We start from the raw sequence: 18,326 nt of genomic DNA, 5'->3' as shown, positions 1-18,326 counted from the left end.
TGCGGAAAATACGGTACTGTAATTGAAGTTCTTTATACCAGTGTTTTTCAACCATTTTTGAGTCAAGGTACACTGTTTTAATTGAAAAAATCCTGAGGCACACCACCAACTAAAATAAAGATACTCTGTAGGGTATATAGTCTAATATATAGTCTATATATAGTCATTCTTATCAAAGTCTCTTGAATAGGAATCAAATAAACACAAAAATGTATTTTTATCACATTTTACATTTCTTATTTCAAATTGCACTTAACATATCCACTTCAAAAATACCCCTGAACAGTGCCACAACACTGTGGTGTTAAATTTAAAGAAGTTGTAGAAAACTTCAAAGTGTTTTACAAACTAATCCACAAGCATCTTATAGCCGGAATACAGAAAATAATTCTTATTTTGAAAGAAGCAATAATATTTAGGAAACATTTCACTTCATATTCACTGTTACAATATGAAGAGTTGCATGTACAAAATGTCAATATCTGTATATTTTACCCACCTGGTGTGAAACCTGTGCATGTTTGGATGAAAACAGCTGATTTCCTGGCAGAAATTGAAGAAAGACAAAGCTCTTCCTCAACAGCTCTCAGGCTCTCTCCGTTTTTAGTTTTTATAGTAGCCAGACTTGAGAAGCTCACTTCACACAGATATGTTGTGGGAAATGGACTCATGTTCTTTCCAACTACTGCTGAGCTTCACTGTCTTTTCTATCACTGTCGTCAGTCTTTCTAGATTCAGTGCTCTCACCGCTACCTGTAACATTCGTGCATCACTAATTCTCGTTTTAATCTAAAATGCTCCGTACCTACTGCCATCTAGTGGTAAGAGCATTACATGATTACGCCGCTGCTACTACTACAGCAGATACTCGAAGATGGCATTATTTGCAGACAATTCATTTTCAAAACACCTTTTAAAACCAATTACCGTATTTTTCGGACTATAGAGCGCACCATAATAGCATCTTCAATTAATAAAATAAAATAAAATAAAAACTGGAAGCTGCTCTCGGTTTTCCATTAGGACCCAGCAGAATGCCTCGTCCTAATAAATCTGCTGGACGCAGCACTCCGTCTCCAAAGCCAAACCATGGTTTCGTTCACACCGAGCTTATAAGTGTAGCGGCTCTGTTTCCCTCCTGTAGTGCCAGATCGACAACCCTCAACTTAAAAGCTGCATGATATGAGTTTGAAAACCTTTCTCCGTCGTGCCTGCTGCTAGCATGTGCTTGTTCTAAATGAAAATTAGCACGTTCTTCTTTGATTTACAATTTTGACTTCTAATGATTCACTTCCTGCTAGACAGCCCCCTGGTGGTTGAAGAAAAATACACAGAAAAGCCACAGCGGGCTACAATCCGCATGGTTCAAAGTTAAGGAAAATAGTAGCAGCTTTTAGTCCGGAAAATACGGTACCATAGTGAAATTGAATAATTTCCACGGCACACCTGACGATCACTCACGGCACACTAGTGTGCTGCGGAACAGTGGTTGAAAAACACTGCTTTATACTGATGAAAACAAGAGTGTGGGGTTAAATTTGTTAAGGGCCCAGTGGCACTCCACTTCCATGAGTAGCCAAGTGCTTTATATGCTGTTTAACACACAAACATGTGTTGGATATCATGAAACATGGCTGTGGTGTAAATTGTTACATCATGGGGGCACATTCCCAGTTATTGGCAACTCTGGTAAAGATGTGATTCCCTAAAAAGAGTGGTTGCTATGGAGACTTTGTGACCCCTCCCCTCCATAACAGTTCTCAGGGTCACTTTGGAGATTGTTTAACCTTTCTATCCTCCTCACAGTCTTTTTTTTTCTATAAATTTATAACTTTACACCGTAGGAGCATCACAAAAACAAATGCTGTTCTAAAAATTGCACTTATCCATTATCAAGAATAGGGATGTACAGCAGCTGCATTAATAGTTCAGATCTACAGTGAAATAGCATTTCCGTTTTGTTTTGAAACGCAAGCAGAGCTTTTACTGATGCTCGCATGAAACTGACAAAATGTTTCAAACTGCGAAAGTAACAATCACATCCACACTAAGATGTTTCGGGTTAGAAAGCATCATCAGTTTGAGCTTATCACTGTTACTGCCCAAATCATTTTATTTATATGTTTATGTTAGTTATGCAGAAAAGAAAAAAAAACATCTGTTCGTACTCCGTATTTGACATGTTCTCTTGTTTTTTCCATTTTGAAGAGTGACAAGAACACAGCATGTCATATATTTACCCAATGAAAACAGGAAGTCATGGATTATTATGCAGACACTAGAGTCAGCATAAGAAAATTAAGTGTAAATGGAAAACATGTCTTAGATGCATTTGCTTTATAGAAACATTTGGTGGTGCTACTATTTGTGACTCAGATAATTTTGCTCAAATAAATCATATTCAAACAAGACATATATCTATATATTCATACAAAATGAATGTAACGCAAATTGAAGGCTGGGATTTTTCCAAATATTTTGTGTAAGTATCAAATATTGTGGTTCAATTGCATATACAAGAATACACTTATCCAAGAACTTGTCTGACGCCTTTAAAGGGGTTTTTAATAATCATGTTTTTTGGAAATAACATAAATACATGCAGTTAAGAGGCGTTTGTTTGTCATCGACCGTGCCTGTGGGTTTTCGTAAAAGGCTGCTGTACGGATGTCAACCTCTCAAAGGTCAGGAGAGAGGGACATCATTAATTTAGACCTTTTTGATCAGCTCCATATGCTTCACTTACCACAAAATAAAAACTACAAATGTCAGGTTTTTTCCTTTTCTTTTTTTCACTGTTTGCATGGCAATAGTTCAAAGATAATACATATGCTTCAAACTTCTGAATACTTGAGCTTTTGATTTTATTACAAGCAAATGTAATACTTTTTTTTTTTTTAAGTGGCTAATATAGGCCTTTTAAAGGCTTCAGTTAAATCTGTTGTGAAAGGCATGTGTCTGGTCTGGTCTGGTCGGAAACCTTCGCAAACACACGAACGTCCCCGCACGCGCGCACACACACACACACACACACACACACACACACACACTAATATGTACGCATACATGGTCTAGTGGCAGGCGCAGGAAGTTTTTAACTAGTGGTTTTAATTAGAACACGTCTATTTCCTGCTGCCCTTTCTTTCTTCCCAGCATAATTGCTGACAGGTGTTCGCTTATTCACTGCTCCAGCTTTTCATCCTGCACTACTTTTATTCTCTTCAAAAGACACTTTTGTCATGCATTTTTCCTTTTAAAATTATTATTGTTATTATTGCAAGATTTTAAAAAAAACCCAAAAAAAGAAAATCTGTTGGCTAATTAAAAGCTGTATGACGCAGATAACTGCCTGCTATTTTCCCCCTTTCGTGACACTAATGTGCTTGATTGTATGTTTATTCAAGTCCACCTACACGCTGGCCATTAAGCTTACCGCGCTTCTGTCGTGATTTATTTGTGCGTTTCTGCACCAGCAGGCGCACGCATGCTCCAGAGACGGAAGACAAGTTCTGCATTGGGCTTCGACTCTGTCATGCATGTTCATCCGATGTCACCTCGGTCCCTCACAGCTCTTTCCGTCTGTGCCCTTACCCAGACTTTTCCCTCTGTGTGTGTGTGTGTGTGTGTGTGTGTGTGTGTGTGTGTGTGTGTGTGTGTGTGTGTGTGTGTGTGTGTGTGTGTGTGTGTGTGTGTGTGTGTTTGCGTTGTAAGCATGTGTCTGATTCTCTCCGCTCTTGTTAGGCCGGGCAGTAAATCCGTCACTTGTTTATTTTTCACCCTTTTTTTTATTTTTTTTTATTGATATTGGCACAGGAACCTTCAGCCTGATTTGTCGCTAAAAGATGGACTTGCTTGTTTCTCTTTGTGCCGAACTCTTTTGCCCGGCCTTTCTGCTCTCCTCCAGCCCCTTGTGTGACTGACAGGCCTTATTGGGCTGTAACAGGCGTAAACCCCCCTCCACACACGCACTCTTTTGTTCGAGGACAATTCTCACACAGATTCGGAGCCGTGCGCATTCTTTGCCCACCACACTATTTGGTGTGCACCGGGGACCAAAAGAATCGCGCCCTGTCCCGCTCCTCCTCCTCCTTCTACTCCTCCTCCCGTCCCCTCCCCTCATCCCCTTCTCTCCGCTTCCCCTCTGTGAAATGAACACTTCAGCAGGCCGGAAACATTTAATCTGGCCCCCTTTTGAAGAAAATTAATTGAAACTTGTCCCACTATAGCCTCCTTTCTCGCGCCCGTCTCTCCCTCCTTCTCTTTTCATGATTGCGAGTCGAAAATTGTCAGAGGACTTGTTTGCATCGTGACTCTCAAAGGCAAGAAGAGGTGTTATTTCTTCCCTTGTAACAATTCTTTTATTTATTTTATTTTTTTTCAATTCTGCCCTGAATAGCACCGTAAGGGTCTTAGTTTTGATTGCCATCGACAGTTAATGGTTGCTGTGAGTGTCAGAGTAACAACAGCCACTATAGCGCCTCTTATGCTAGTAAATCGGACCCTTAAGGTGTATAATAGCTGAAGAGGAGAGTTTTGAGGAAGGACAGAAACATGTAATCATGGAAGTGTTCTTTTTTTTTTCTTCTTCTTTTTGTCCAGTGGAGCCATCACCTGGCTCCCTCAGTAGGATCCAAACCGCTCACCCGGCCAGCGGCGACGTCTGCTGGATTCCCCGACCACGAGGCCACATCAGTCTGGGTCTCCTCTGTCACAGAAATGGGTTTATCTACACCCTCTTTTCACACTCCGTCTCAGACCCCCCCCCTCCCCCCTCAACCCCCACTCCCAGCCCAACCTCCCCAAAAAAACCCTTCCTGTGTTGGCGAGGGAGGGGGGCATATTATGCTAAAACCCCCAGCGTTAGTTTTTATGTTGCCATAGCAGCCTTGCTCCCACAGGGTTGTGACCTCAGATGATTACAGTACAAAGCCTATTGGGTCTTGAAAACCTCTTTGAAGATGAAAAGTCTTTGATGGTTTGTATTTATGCAAATCTCCCCGATATGATTTATCCAACCGAGATTGAATGGAGAGATGATTAAAATTGCCTCAATTCTTTTTTTTTTTTTTTTCCGAACCTCTTCAATGGAGGTCCACTCTTTCAGTTTTCAGAACAAGAGTGGTGAGTGTGAGGGCTATTGTGCTCCTCATTCGGACAAATAGTCATGATGTACCTGGGGTTATTTGTAATGTTTATACATTTATTTATTTTTTATTTCTGATGTCTTAAAGAAGGAGCAGACGGAGAGGAAGGGGAAACTCGGAGGTAGACATTTCTTCTCTGAGCTTTTGCTCTCTCTCTTCTTTCTGTTTTTTTTTTTTTTTCCTTTTTGTCTGGCTTTGAAAGGAAATATCTGACGGAGGGGGCTTTTGTGTGTTTCCAGATGATAGATTTAGGAATTTGGGCAACCCCACTGGCAGTCCAGGGCTAGCTGTGAACTGGTCTGTTGGAAAAAATCGGAATGCTTTGGTCTTCAAAGAATTAAACTCTGGTTTTAAAACCCTACTTTAGGTGAGCTTGCATATTAGCAGGAGTCGTGCAGCATAAAGGCCTCGGCAAAGTGTCACATCACTCCCCGATTGTTGCTGCGCTCTCCCCTGTTACCCGCAACGAAGGAGGCACGCGGAAAACAGAATAATGCGGTGGTAAAAACACGCTCAAAGACGTCCCGAATCTTGTTTCTTCTTCCTTTTCCTGCACTTTCGTTTCTTCTCTGTATGTGTATGTGTGTGCGTGGGTGCATTTACATGTCTGCATGCTCTCTCAGGGGAGCACAAGCTGTAGTGGAGGAGAACCTCTGAAAGAAGGTAGAGCAGAACACTTCAGACGAAGGGGGGAACCCTGGTGTTGATGTAAAATATTTTATTTCTTCGCTTTTGTTGCTGCTCTCCTGTGCTTGCTCCCTGCGCCACGTGAGCCTCCACAGATGTGTTTCTGAATAAGGACTGAAACTGCCAAGGCGCAGGTAATAAAGGTGTCGGGATTTCCGTCAAACGAGGAATTTTAACGTATGAAGACATTTCCCCCCCACCCCCCATCCCGCTCCGCTGTTTTTGAAAATTGTTGTAATCCTTTGCGGTTGTTACCGCAGAACAACACATCCAAATTTAAAGTGACAGAGTTTTTCACATTGCAAAGGCGTGCAATTGAAAGAAAATTATTACGTTGTTTTCATGATGTATTATGCATTCAAACCCCTTTTCCTCTGCCACCTATGAATAAAATCCACTCCATAATTTCCTAGCTAGCTTTTGCTGTTTGTACAATTCATATTCACCCCCAACTAAAACCCATTGCAGTGTTTCTTACCTAGCTTTTGTTATTTACAAAATTTATATTCAGCCCCTTTTACTTGGCCACCCTTAACTAAAATCCAGTGCGCAGTTTTGTAGCTGGATCTTGTTGTTTGTTGAATTTGCATTCGGCCCATTTCCATTGCAACTCTTTGTGCCATTTCTTGGCTCCTATTTTCTGTTTGTATCATTTCTGTCTATCCCCCCTTTATTCTGCTACCCCTGGATAAACTGTAGTGCCTGGTGCTTTTAAAACAAAACAAATCTATTTCTCTGGTTGAATGTAAATGTTGATACTTATAAAAGGTGCTGCTACGTCACCAAGTCCATCTTGAAAATGATTTTTGTCTGGTGAAATGAAGATTATTGTTATTATAATGTGTTATGCTGTTAATACAATTTGTAAATACTAATGAAGTGATAAAAGTACACTGACAAATTCAACCAAATGTTAAAAAGAGTGTCAGGTTACATGAAAAATGGAATGAGAAAATATTTGGTTTTTTTTCTCAGAGTTAAAGGTATTTGTGTCACCAAAAACCTATTTTCCCACTTATGTGGACTGTGTAAACATGATTGGCTGAAAGCGCTGCAAGTAAATTAATTTATTGCGATTGCTGAGTGCTTTATTGTCTCCCAGTCACACAGAACCGTGGGTGCTGTTAATGAGCGGAGCCTGAGACGTTGCCCGTGTGTTCAGTTTGTTGACAGGTTTCAGCACAACTTGAAAGGACGGACGCTGACAGAACCCGTTCGCCTCGTCACCTTCGTGGAAACCGCTGCGGGCCTGCTCAATTTTAAGGTAGATTACGAGTGAATAAAAGGGGAAAACTGCAAACGTCAGAGATTTTTTTTTTTTTTTGCTGTTTGTTCATCGTTGGCTTTAGATTAAAGACTCCCATCAGCGTGAGGAGAACTCGACAACATCCAGAAAGAAACAGGATCTGAAGCTCCTCCACCGCCTCTCAAAATGCCCTCCGTCCTCAGACGTCCTGACATTGTTTAATTAGTGCTAATTTAATATCCTCATAGTGAGAAAATTCTTTAGTCAGATTTCCCTAACAGTGCAGCATGACCTTCAGCTTCTTGGAGGGGTAAAGAGAGCAGATTTGGGGAGCAACCAGCTGGCAGTCCTCCTTTTGGTTCATCTGTCAGTTCTTCAGTATAATTCTCCGACTGCGTTTGTGATCGTGTGTGCGTGTGCCTGTGCATGTGTGTTTTGTTGGCGGTTGGCAGGGGAGGGGGAGATACGAGGGTTTGCCTGTTTCTGCTTTCTTGAGCAAACCCTTTATTTTCGCCCAGACTGAACACCAGGTAACAAACTTGCTGTAGCACAGCTAGAGGCGGTATTAATTTGTAGCTGGGAAAAAAAAAGAAAAAAAAAAAGCTTGAAAAACATCCGACTAAATGTCACTCTTTACTACAGACAGTCCAGGTTTTTGTTCTTTCAACCGTGACTGCGGCTGCTAGTCTAATGCGCTTTTATCTGTAACACCTGTGTGGCTTTTAATTATGTTTTGTTCCAATCTTTTAGCGAACCCCGAGCTGATTTCTGGACAAAAACAATAAATTAACGAGCAATTTCCTAGATGAAACGGTTAATATTTCCCTACTGGTGCTGTTAGATGTGTGCACAAATGCAATTTTGTCTTTCAAGTCAAAATGTAATTTAAAAGAGACATGACAAAACAGAGAGAGGGGGGGGGGGTACTGTGGAGTTCAAGACTATCTATTCCTGATATAACATCAGAACTAATCCATGCGATGAATTCACAGATTTTTTTAAATTTTTTTTTCCTTTTTATTTTGTTTGCTCGTGGTTGTTTCTGTGACTCGTCTGTCCGGCTGCTCCTGCTGCTGCTGTTATTATGCTGATGTATTTTGTTCTCTGTCAGGCCGTGTGTGAGGAAATCCGCCAACTCTCTCCCAGGGCCGGGCTCCACCATGACGGCGTGGTGTTTGGCTCCGATGACTTCTGTGCCAGCATAGGTGTCGGTCACAAGCAGCGCTTACATTTCCACACTCTTAAATAACAGCAGATAAGATATTCAAGTCACTTAAACCTTTCCACCTTTTTGACTTTAAAACAACAAACAACATATTTTTTGTTTGGATTTGAAACAGACTGGGCGACGCGGAGTAGTGGCAAGTGTGGCGTGCATATGTACACTGCTAAATAATATCTGGTGCAGTCATTTGTCTTCAGGAATCGCTTCGCTAGTTAACAAAGCCCACGTGTGTTCAGTTTAGTCTCTGTGTAAATCCAGCTGTTCTGCGAAGGCCTCAGCAGTTTGTCACGTAACATTAGTGGATAATCGGCATCATGACGACCGAGGAGTACGCCAGATGCCTCTGGGACAATACTGCGGAGAAGTTTTAAACAGGGTTAGATTATTAAACAAACAGACTAAGACATCACCTTTCACCTAAGCTGACAGGCAGGGTAAGGAGATCATTAATCAGAGAAGCAGCCACGATGCCCTTGTTCCCTGGTTACAGGAAAACTATTAGCCGTGAGCTAAACAGGCCTTTTGATTTATAAAACGGAAAACCAACACGCAACATCACTCTAAACACACAAAGCTGATAGATATGTGGTGGTAGTGGCAGCATCATGCTGTGAGAAGCTTTTCTTCAAAAGAGGCAGGAAAGTTGGTCAGAGTATAAAGGGAAGATGGAGTTCAATACAGAAGCAAACCTGTTAGCAGCTGCGGAGAACTTGAGACTGGAGCTGAAGGCTCGCCTCCAGATGAAAACAATGGCTTGTTAAAATGGTCCAGTCAAAGTCTAGACCTGAATTAAACTGGGGAATATTTGGCGGGACTTGAAAATGAACTCACGGAGTGCTACGTTTACGCTATTTTGCAAAGGAGAAAAGGGCGAAAACGATCCGCCTCTAAACATCTAACCCCGGTAGAGATATACTCCTAAGCACTTGCTGTTTTCTTCTGTGAAAGTGCGGTTCTTGTACATGTTGACTCGTGGTGGCTGAATACAATTGCACACAGCACTTTTCAGATTTATAGTGTTGAAAAGCATGCATCGTTTTCCTTTCACTTTAAAGCGATCGCTTTGTTTCGATTCATCACATAATTCCCTTACAAAAAAGAACCGAATGTTTGTTGTTGTAATCAAACAAAATGTGAATATTTTGAAAGATAAGTAATGGATTTGTATGAAAATCTGTATATTTGAATGTTTATCCCTCCTTCTAAGTGTAGATCCACTGTATGTGTTATTTATTAGCTCTCACTCCTCTACCTCAGCATTCTTGCCTTTGCCTCCCGGCCCTCCTCAGGTGCCACGCGGACTAAGGATGCCAGAGAGCTGCTCTACGCGAGGCAGAAGGTGGTGGTGACCACCAAGGCTTTTGGGCTGCAGGCCATCGACCTGGTTTACATCGACTATAAAGATGTGGAGGGACTGAGGCTACAGGCCAAGGAGGGAGCTCTCATGGGTTTCACCGGTAACATTTCTGCCTCTTTCTCTGACTGTAATCATGATTAATATCCTCCAGGTGCTCCTTTGATAACTGCGCTCACTACCCGTTGTTATCGGTTTTTGTTGTATTAATTGCGTGCCCTATCGTTTCTGCATCCTCCCTGTGGGAGAACATTACAAAGGTCTCATCTGCTAAAAGCACTCAAGATGTCCCACTATTTAGATTTGTTCTTTTGTAACGACGGCATCGGCATGAAATGATATCTATCTGTGCTTCACAACGGAACAATTTAGAGTCTGCTTCCACTCTCGGTAAATATTAATAATTTAGACAACTGCATCCCGAGGAGTCTGTGTTCTAGTCAGTGCCGGTTTTTGATGCCGTGGCTCTCTGTCCAGAGCGGCATATCCTTGTGGGGCAGCATTAGCTCTCATAAAATGTCGACATTTTCAGTTGCACGCTTAACAAATTTCCTTTAGCCCAGTTTTGTGTCCATTCAGTGGAAAGCACTGCCCCATCATCGCTAGTTAAAATGTCAAATACGTACCTATATAGTTGGATCATATACAAAATTCTGACTTGTATTGGCAGATCAATAGGCTTTACTGTTTCTAACAAGTTATTTAAGAAAAGGTTTGAAGGTTGGTTTGTTTTTTCGTGATTGTGTTTCATAGCAATTCTCGCCACGTTTTCTATCTTTATTATTTTAATCTCATTTAGTTATTTTATTCATCAAGATGTCAAAATTAAACGTATCTTCATTTGGAAGTGGGAAACTAAGAAGCTGAATCTCATGGTTTCTACAGCGGTGAGAGTTCCTCAAGGCATTAGTTGCCATGAAAGGGGAAAAAAAAAATGGCAAAGAAGAGACATTGAATCAATGACCTGCTCTTCACCGGGCGCGTACAAAAAATACCTGCACATCATGTTATATCACTGTGTAGGTTGCACTTCTTGCTGCTTCCCACTGAAACTCACCCAGGTGACCTTGTCTGCCACTTCCACCCTCCCGTGTGTTGCAGGGTCATGTGAGTGTGCGTGCGTTTTGTTGTCTATCCTATTTCTGCATCTTCAGAGCTACACTCGGCCCACGATTCCTCAAGCTTAGGCAGAGAGTAGACCGAAAATCCCTTTTTGTTAATTGTTTGCATTTGTTTGGGCCTGACAGATTTGCAGTTTATCTCTCGGCGAATGAGGTCTGCAAAGCTGGGGAGGGGGAAACAGCTGGTTGATGAAATAAATGGTTCGGTTTGAAAGGGAGCAGAAGCATTTAAAGCAGTGGATTAGTGCCGTGCGAGCCGTGGGCACTCGGTATAATCTTGGTTAGTAGCTATTACTGGCCCATGTGTGCTTAAGCAATAATACGGCGCTGCCAGAAGCTCTACCTGTGCAGTAATTGACCTTGGCACAACCTAAGCTGGGAGCAGCACCCATTAAGCGCAGAGTACAGAACACCAGTGCTCCGTACTGGGGAGCTTAGGACAGAATTGTTTTGAGCTGATGTGCACACCAGAAGATAATAAAATATCATCTTTTATAATATTGTAGTTAAATATTTTATTAACTTCTTATTTTATGTAGTCTGAGCTGTTGGTTTGCAATTTAAATTTATTTTTTTTTTTTTAGAGATAGAAAAACAATTCCTCTGCTCTCAGGGACCACATTTCACTTCAGTCCCCAGGACCCTGTCCATCACTCGCCTGAGAGCACTTTGCTAAATAGCCGTCCTCCAATAAGGTGCCAGCCCCACACGGCAGCCCAGGATTGGCTGCAGGGCGTGAATGATGCATTTTAGGAGAACCAATGGATTGTAACCAAGGGCACCTGAGTCACCCAGCCGGCCCTGTTGGAACCATCGTTCTCTTGTTGTCCTAAACAGCTGCACACACAAACACACACACACACGCACAGATGGGCTGACAGTAAGATGCACTTTCTTGTGGTAAAAATATGACCATATTTTCTACAAAATACATCAAGCTTTTTAGGTCTGAGATATAAATCTGTCCATCCTATAGGTTGGCTACCCCCAGCCAAGTTCTTGTTTTTGTCTGTTTTTTGAAAAAAATTGTTTAAAAACATGAAAGCAAAAGCATTGTAATTATTCTATTGTAATATAACATGCTTTCTCAATTAAAATGCTTTCTTACATTTATGGCCACACCAGCTTTCATACTATGTTTACTATGATGTGAAAATGCAAACCAAGCACCTCAGTTGATGTGATCTTTGCCAGATCTTTTCTTCATGGGTTAACGTAGGGTGGGCAGAGCTTGATGAAGCAACTGGGTTCTCTCCTCCCCCCATTTCCCCTGCCCTCTCCTCTGTGATTTTCTTTTCTTTCTTTTTTTTAACCCTACTCGCTCGTGCAGCCCGCCTGCACTGCCACCTTGAAGGATTTGTTGCTGGCGACAGAGCTAAGCCCTAAAGTGTCGGGTTCCCGCTGGCTGCCGCTGAGCCGCCGCTCTCGCCAGACATGTTCATAACCCTCAACTTTATCACTACAAGTTTGATCTGCAAATGTACACGGGATTATATCCGCAGCCTTCGCCCACATTTAACGGAGAAGATGTCTGTGCGTGTGCGTGTGTGTGTGCGCGCGCGTGCGTGCGTGTGCGTGAGATTGTGACCAACAGAGACATAACTCCTTGTTAGTCTTCAGTTTCAGCTTTTTAGAGGCAGACTTTTCTTTTGTTGTAGTGAGCTCTTATGAAGTTGTTGTGGTTTCATTCCCATCCGTTTCACCCCAGTCTGTTTGGACATGCAGTCAGAGACAAGTCAGTTGTGTATTTCCATCTTCTCCTCTCTTATTACTTTTTTATCTTCCTATTCATAATGCATCTCTTGCATAGATGTTCTAAACTGATTTCCCCAACCTACTTTCTCTTTTTGGATCTACAGCTGCACATTATTGTGTTTGCTATAAAGTAGAAAGTAATAATTTGAGCCAAAACAAAAATATTATATATTTTTGTGGGAAAACAGGTCATTGATTTTTAAATACTCTGGGTCAATTCACACCAGGATATTTCTCTCTCTCGTTTCCATTTTGTCCAGTTCTGCTTTGAATTTGTGCCAGTAGACAAACCGTTTTGAACTCAGCTATTTTATTTTGCTTCGTTTGCATCGGTAGATAAGTTCTTTTGACCCAAAATGCAGATGAATAATCATTGTGTTAACACGCCCTATTTCCATATTTCCATCACATGTGGCCCACTTGAGTCTTGAAACATGACCTCTGATTACAGGTGCACTAAAATGCTTCATCCTTCATCACAATGTACCCACCACTTTAAAGCTTTAGAATCTCAACCGCTAAAATTAGACGTCGAGTACCAGCAAGGAGGGCACTAAAAATATTTCCAAATGCATTACTTACACGCATACTCATTGACGCAGCCTACAATTTTTTTTTTCCCCAAATAAGCAATCCTTTGCTGCTGCAGTGTTGCACGAATTGATATTGTGATGACAACAAGTGAGTTTGGCGCACGATCCAGCTCTACCTTTAATCGAAACAAAATACCTGAGGGATCACCTGCCATTAAATGACGTTGATCAAAGTCATAAAACTGCATGAATGAGCAGAAGAGAGAGAATGACAGTTGTTAAAGCAGGTACCAATTGATGCATGGTGGGTATGAAACGTCCCCAGGAAGATCGCTCCCTTTTTTTTGGGAAAGAAAGAAAGAAAAGGAGAGAAAAACGTAACAAAATGAAATGCTGAAAGGGCAAAAATTACCAGCATTATACCGGAAAAAAAAACATGCAGCTTCGACTAAAAGAGCTAAATGTTCCGGTGTGTGTGTGTGTTTCTCTGCAGGTAAGCAGGTCATTCATCCCGGGCAGATCCAGGCTGTGCAGGAGGAGTTCTCCCCAAGTCAAGACAGGGTCCAGTGGGCCGAGGAGCTCATTGCTGCTTTTGACCAGCACCAGAAAGAAGGAAAGGTAATAATAGATGTGGAATTGTGAATTATTTCTCTGAAATAATTTTAAACGCCAAACAAGACTTTAATATTATGGGGGTTGTTACTGATGGAGATTCAAAAAGTTGATGATCAAAACTCTTACCACTTTACATCGCACAGTTCCCACAGATTACAGTCATGAAGCCCGACATGATCGAGCCGTTTTGACTGTATGAAACATAAAGTAATGCAGAGCTCCCCCCTCCCCTACTTATTTTTACACTCTGCTCATCATTTACACCCTACCCTCTCTCATAAGAAAGCTGAACTTCATTATTTTTAAAACATTTCTGGTCTCGATAAAACCAGACGTGTTTTGAAATAAATGGCATCTCTACCGTCACTCCTGTCAAGAAATGCATTTTTGCATTTTTAGAACATTTTGTATAAATAAAAGCACAAAAAAAACAAACGTTTTGGCAACATACAATTACAACATACAATTGGGAGGCCATGTATATGTGAAAAAGTCAACTGCATGCTCTCCCTGAGCAGATAGCCTGACTAATTAACAAAGCAATAGTATAGGTGCTAATTTAAAATGAGAAAATAACTAAAACGTTAAGTACTAGTGAAATTAGTTTGTGCTCATGCTGTTTTTTAGGTCTGTGCGTCTAATTCAAAATAACAATATCCAAAGGTTCTATGTAATTATTTTTACTGTAACAACAGCAGCAGGGATAATTGTTCTTTGTGTATGAATAAAAGCTAGTATAAAAGATTAATGCTACACATATTCCTTTTTTTGCATAAATAGCCCAAACTGCAGTGTTTTTACTTCAGAGTATGAAGCCATAGAAATCTAACACTGGCTCCTGCCTGGTTGTTTGTATTATAAAAGAGCAGCTATTACAGGACCCATCTGTAACTGGCCAGCGTCTCTCTGCTGCCCGTACGCTGCGATGACACGGCTGTTTCTCTGCTCCGACGCTCACACTGATCCTTTGTGCGCGCACCTCCATGGCTCCGGCTGCGTACTGTACACCCCCGGGTGACTCTCAGGACAGTGAGGGGAGGGGAGTTGGGCCAATTAAGTGTACAATATTATTGTCCCTAATTTAGTGCATGGTTGGAGCCTGTGTGCCGAGCTCTGTGGGCTGTCTGCTGAGGTAATACACAATCTGCCCGCCACCTCTCTCTCCCTGCCAGGGCAGCGCCCGAAGGGATTCGTATCTTAGCCCTTGCCTCAGTCGAGCCCTTCGCGTGTTTCTGTGTGTATTTTATTTATTTAGTATTTTTTTACTCTTCCTTTGTATGACCAGTTTCATGTCTCAGAAAAACAAAACAAAACCATGCCATTATACCAACTCCCAAAATATTGACAGAATTTTGACCTTCTGCAACTGATTATATGTATGAAACGTGCAATGTGTGTGTTTCTCCTCAGGGTGCGTTCACCTTCCACGGCAGCATGATTGACTTGCCCTCGCTGAAGCAGGCTCAGAACATCCTGACCCTCGCTGCGGCGGTATCCGAGAAATAATCGGAAGGGCCGCATGGTCTGAAGCAGGACAGGAGACTGGAAATCTCACAGGCAAAATGAGCACTTTGAAAACTTCACAAACCATCCCTCTGGCGCAAGATTACAGTGGAAAACATGGTTTATATTTGTGTTATGACAGAAATGTGTGGCTATTATCAGAATCTTACTTGAATTTGCTGTGGTGTGTGCGTGTGAGCAATGCTGTCCTCTGGAAATGAACCTTGCACAGTTTTTCTGGTAGCGCGTTCAGCAGCCTGCGCGCCCACACCCTCCGTCGCTTCAAAAGTCCTGATGAATGCTCTCCCATCAGCACGTCCTGGCAGGGGGAGGGGCAGGGCAGGGGGGGGGCAAAGGGTAAACAAACAACACCACTCTGTTGTGGTGGGTCCATTCCTCGGGCCTCGTAGCTCCGCTCGGGTTCCTCCGCCCGGGTTCCTCCGCCCGCCTTCAGACGAACATCCTCACGTTGTTGCGTCAAAAAAGCTAAAGAAGAAACTCAATTTCGTTTGTGTTTTTATTTTTAACCACAAGGTAAATTGTGCGCAGCAACATTTCCACTCATTTTCTGCATTGGTGGCGACGTGCGCTTACAGCGGCGCTCGTCGAAAATAGCTTCAGCGGAACATGAAAAATGAACTCTAATGAGCGGAGTGAAGAAGTCACAAATGAAAGCACAAAAGGGGTCTTTGTGGAGCACTTGTCTGACTCGCAGAGGCTGTGAAGTGGGTGTGATGTTCGAGGAGAGACAGATTAGTGGCCATGTTGCTCCAGCAGACCAGGACCGAGGCTTTGTCTCTCTGACTGCGGATGGGAGGATAATTGAGGGGGTGTCGAATGGTTAATAGTGCCATTGGTGACCATGGTAATGAAAGGCGCCATACCACCTCTACCCCACCTCATCCGCGCTCTCTCCCTCTCTCTCTTTTTTCATGTTTCTTTCCCTTTACTGTATGATGTATTGTGTCTGGGACAGACCCAGTGTCCATGCCAGTCCTGTCCAGACAAAAAAAAGAGAGAGAGAGAGAGAGAGACAGAAACGGCTCCTGCATCCAGCCAAAGACCCCGACAGTAAGCAGTCGCACTGGCAATCGGCCACATCGGTGACTCGAAACTGGTTCCCTCTTTGCTGCCATATGAACATATTTAGCTTGTTTTCAAACTCTTAATGAAAAAATAATCATTTTTGTTTGATTGAAATGTCATATTTGTAGCCGTTTTTGGACTTTCTGTGATGTTATCAAATGTGTAAACTCTAAAACAATTAACATAGTTTGCCTTGATTGCTTAGAATGCAGATTGTTGCCATATTTTTTCCCTATCCTTTGCTTAACTTTGAAATGTTTTCCTCTTGCTTGTGAAACTTTCGTACATTTGCATTAAAAAAATAAAAAATAAATAAATCTCTCCAGTTAAAAATGTTCAATCCAAATAAGTTATACAATTAATATGTTAACTTGATCTCTGGGATCAAGTAATAAAAAAAAGTGAAATATAGGAAACACAAACATGTAAACCAAGTTCATAAAGTCAAAAAGTACTGAATTGCATGTTAGTGTGTTGCCGTCTAAAGTTGTATGTTAATTTTGTCTATATTTCTGTTATTTATTCATTTTATTTTTCAGAAATGACTACTTGTATTCATTTAATATTTTTTTCCTTTTGTTGCTCCGGCTTAATATTTCACTGATGATGATGTGATGAACCTAGAATGTCCAGTTGACCTTAACACACATTTCAGCTAGCCCAATATGTTTACCGTAAAATAACAAGCCATTTCAATTCATTATTTTCATATTAAATAGTTACATATTTGTTTTTGGGTTTTTTTTAGGAAAGTTGTTGACTTTAGTTCTTTATGTGTTTTGTATGTTGGTTATATTTAGAAAATTCTCAAAAAAAATAAGTGCAATAATTGGAAGTGCAACCGTTCAGGCAGCGGTCTCCACTTGCAATGCTCTAATCCAGTTTATGTTCCAGCTCTGAAACAGAATCCCGGACAGAAAAAGAAAAATCTGGGTACACCCAACAACCTTTTTTTTGTTTTTTGTTGGGTTTTTTTAGCTGCCATCACTGTCTTTTCCAATTCAAATCCTGTTTACCGTACTGCTTCTGGAGAACCAGCTGAGGTGCAACATAATAGTGCAATAAGTGTCAAATTAAAAATGTCCTACTTAGTGAGAGTAACTTTGGCTTTATGTTGCCGCATTCAGGTGAATTTCTAAGGCAATTAAAACATTATTTTCTACAGTAAAACAGCTTTCTTACAGCCCCTATTCAGAGTGCTGTGGAGGTGCATGAAAGGCCCTCAGAAAGCCATTTAGCCTCACATGGCTGTGAATGCCCCACGCTGCAAGCCCACCAGAGCGTAACAGAGTGACTTTAGTTTTGCAGGAGCCCAGTTTGACGGGACAACTTGACTCTGCAAGCTGCTCTGCACCAACAGGTGCCCCCCACCCACTGACAGGAAGGAAGACCTCAGAGCAGAATGGGGGGGAGGAACTGCAACATGGGCATCATTCAGGGACAAAGCAAGTTCCTCCTGATGATAAAGGAGCAAATGATTTGGGCAGGTTTATATGTTGTTTTTTTTAAAGAAATGCAGTAGAAACCTCTTCTCATACTATTTTTCACCCTGACATCTCTGTAGATTACAGGAATTTATCCCAGTCTGACTCTTCTGCGTTAATTCTGCGTGACATTTCTATTATATGACAACGCGATGATGATGATGATGATGATGATGATGATGATGATAATATTATTAACAGTAATACAAATTCACGTCTTCGCTCGGCAGTCTTATTTAAATACATGTCTCCGGTTATTCCCTGAGAGATTAAATTACAATTAACACGATTAGAAGCTCACAGGAAAAAAAAAATTATAAAAAAAAAAATGTGACGGGGAATCAATTAGGCAGCGAGCTGCGTTTCATAGCCCGGTAATGTGCCGGTCGAGATTGCTTTCATAAATAATGAGCGCTTCAGCGGAGGGAAAGAGAGAGAGAGAGAGAGAGAAAAAAAAAGGCTCGTATATGCAAAACACCGCGAGAGGAAAATTAAAACGGAAATGTTTTACATATTTCCCCATTAATCCAAATGGGACCCGTGCGGCTCAGATAGTTTTCTTCTAATTCCCCC

The 18,326-nt window shown here is 41.6% G+C and overlaps 1 protein-coding gene across 2 annotated transcripts in view; it reads left to right on the top strand.

The window, feature by feature from the left end:
• The window catches only part of clybl (citrate lyase beta like), an 83,561-nt gene extending 65,364 nt beyond the window's left edge, over nt 1-18,197 (top strand). For both annotated transcript variants that reach the window (XM_081601157.1, XM_008433432.2), the window contains 5 exons: nt 6,994-7,095; nt 8,189-8,282; nt 9,592-9,759; nt 13,559-13,683; nt 15,091-18,197. In XM_081601157.1, coding sequence (XP_081457283.1) covers nt 6,994-7,095; nt 8,189-8,282; nt 9,592-9,759; nt 13,559-13,683; nt 15,091-15,186 — 585 coding nt within the window. In that variant the 3' untranslated portion in view covers nt 15,187-18,197. The remainder of the gene's footprint in view (nt 1-6,993; nt 7,096-8,188; nt 8,283-9,591; nt 9,760-13,558; nt 13,684-15,090) is intronic.
• Nucleotides 18,198-18,326: the final 129 nt, after the last annotated feature.

This window comes from Poecilia reticulata, chromosome 2 (genome assembly GCF_904066995.2).
Source record: "Poecilia reticulata chromosome 2, P_reticulata-male-v2, whole genome shotgun sequence".
Classification (NCBI taxonomy): Eukaryota; Metazoa; Chordata; class Actinopteri; order Cyprinodontiformes; family Poeciliidae; genus Poecilia; species Poecilia reticulata.
This window is presented reverse-complemented; position numbering and strand designations above follow the sequence as displayed.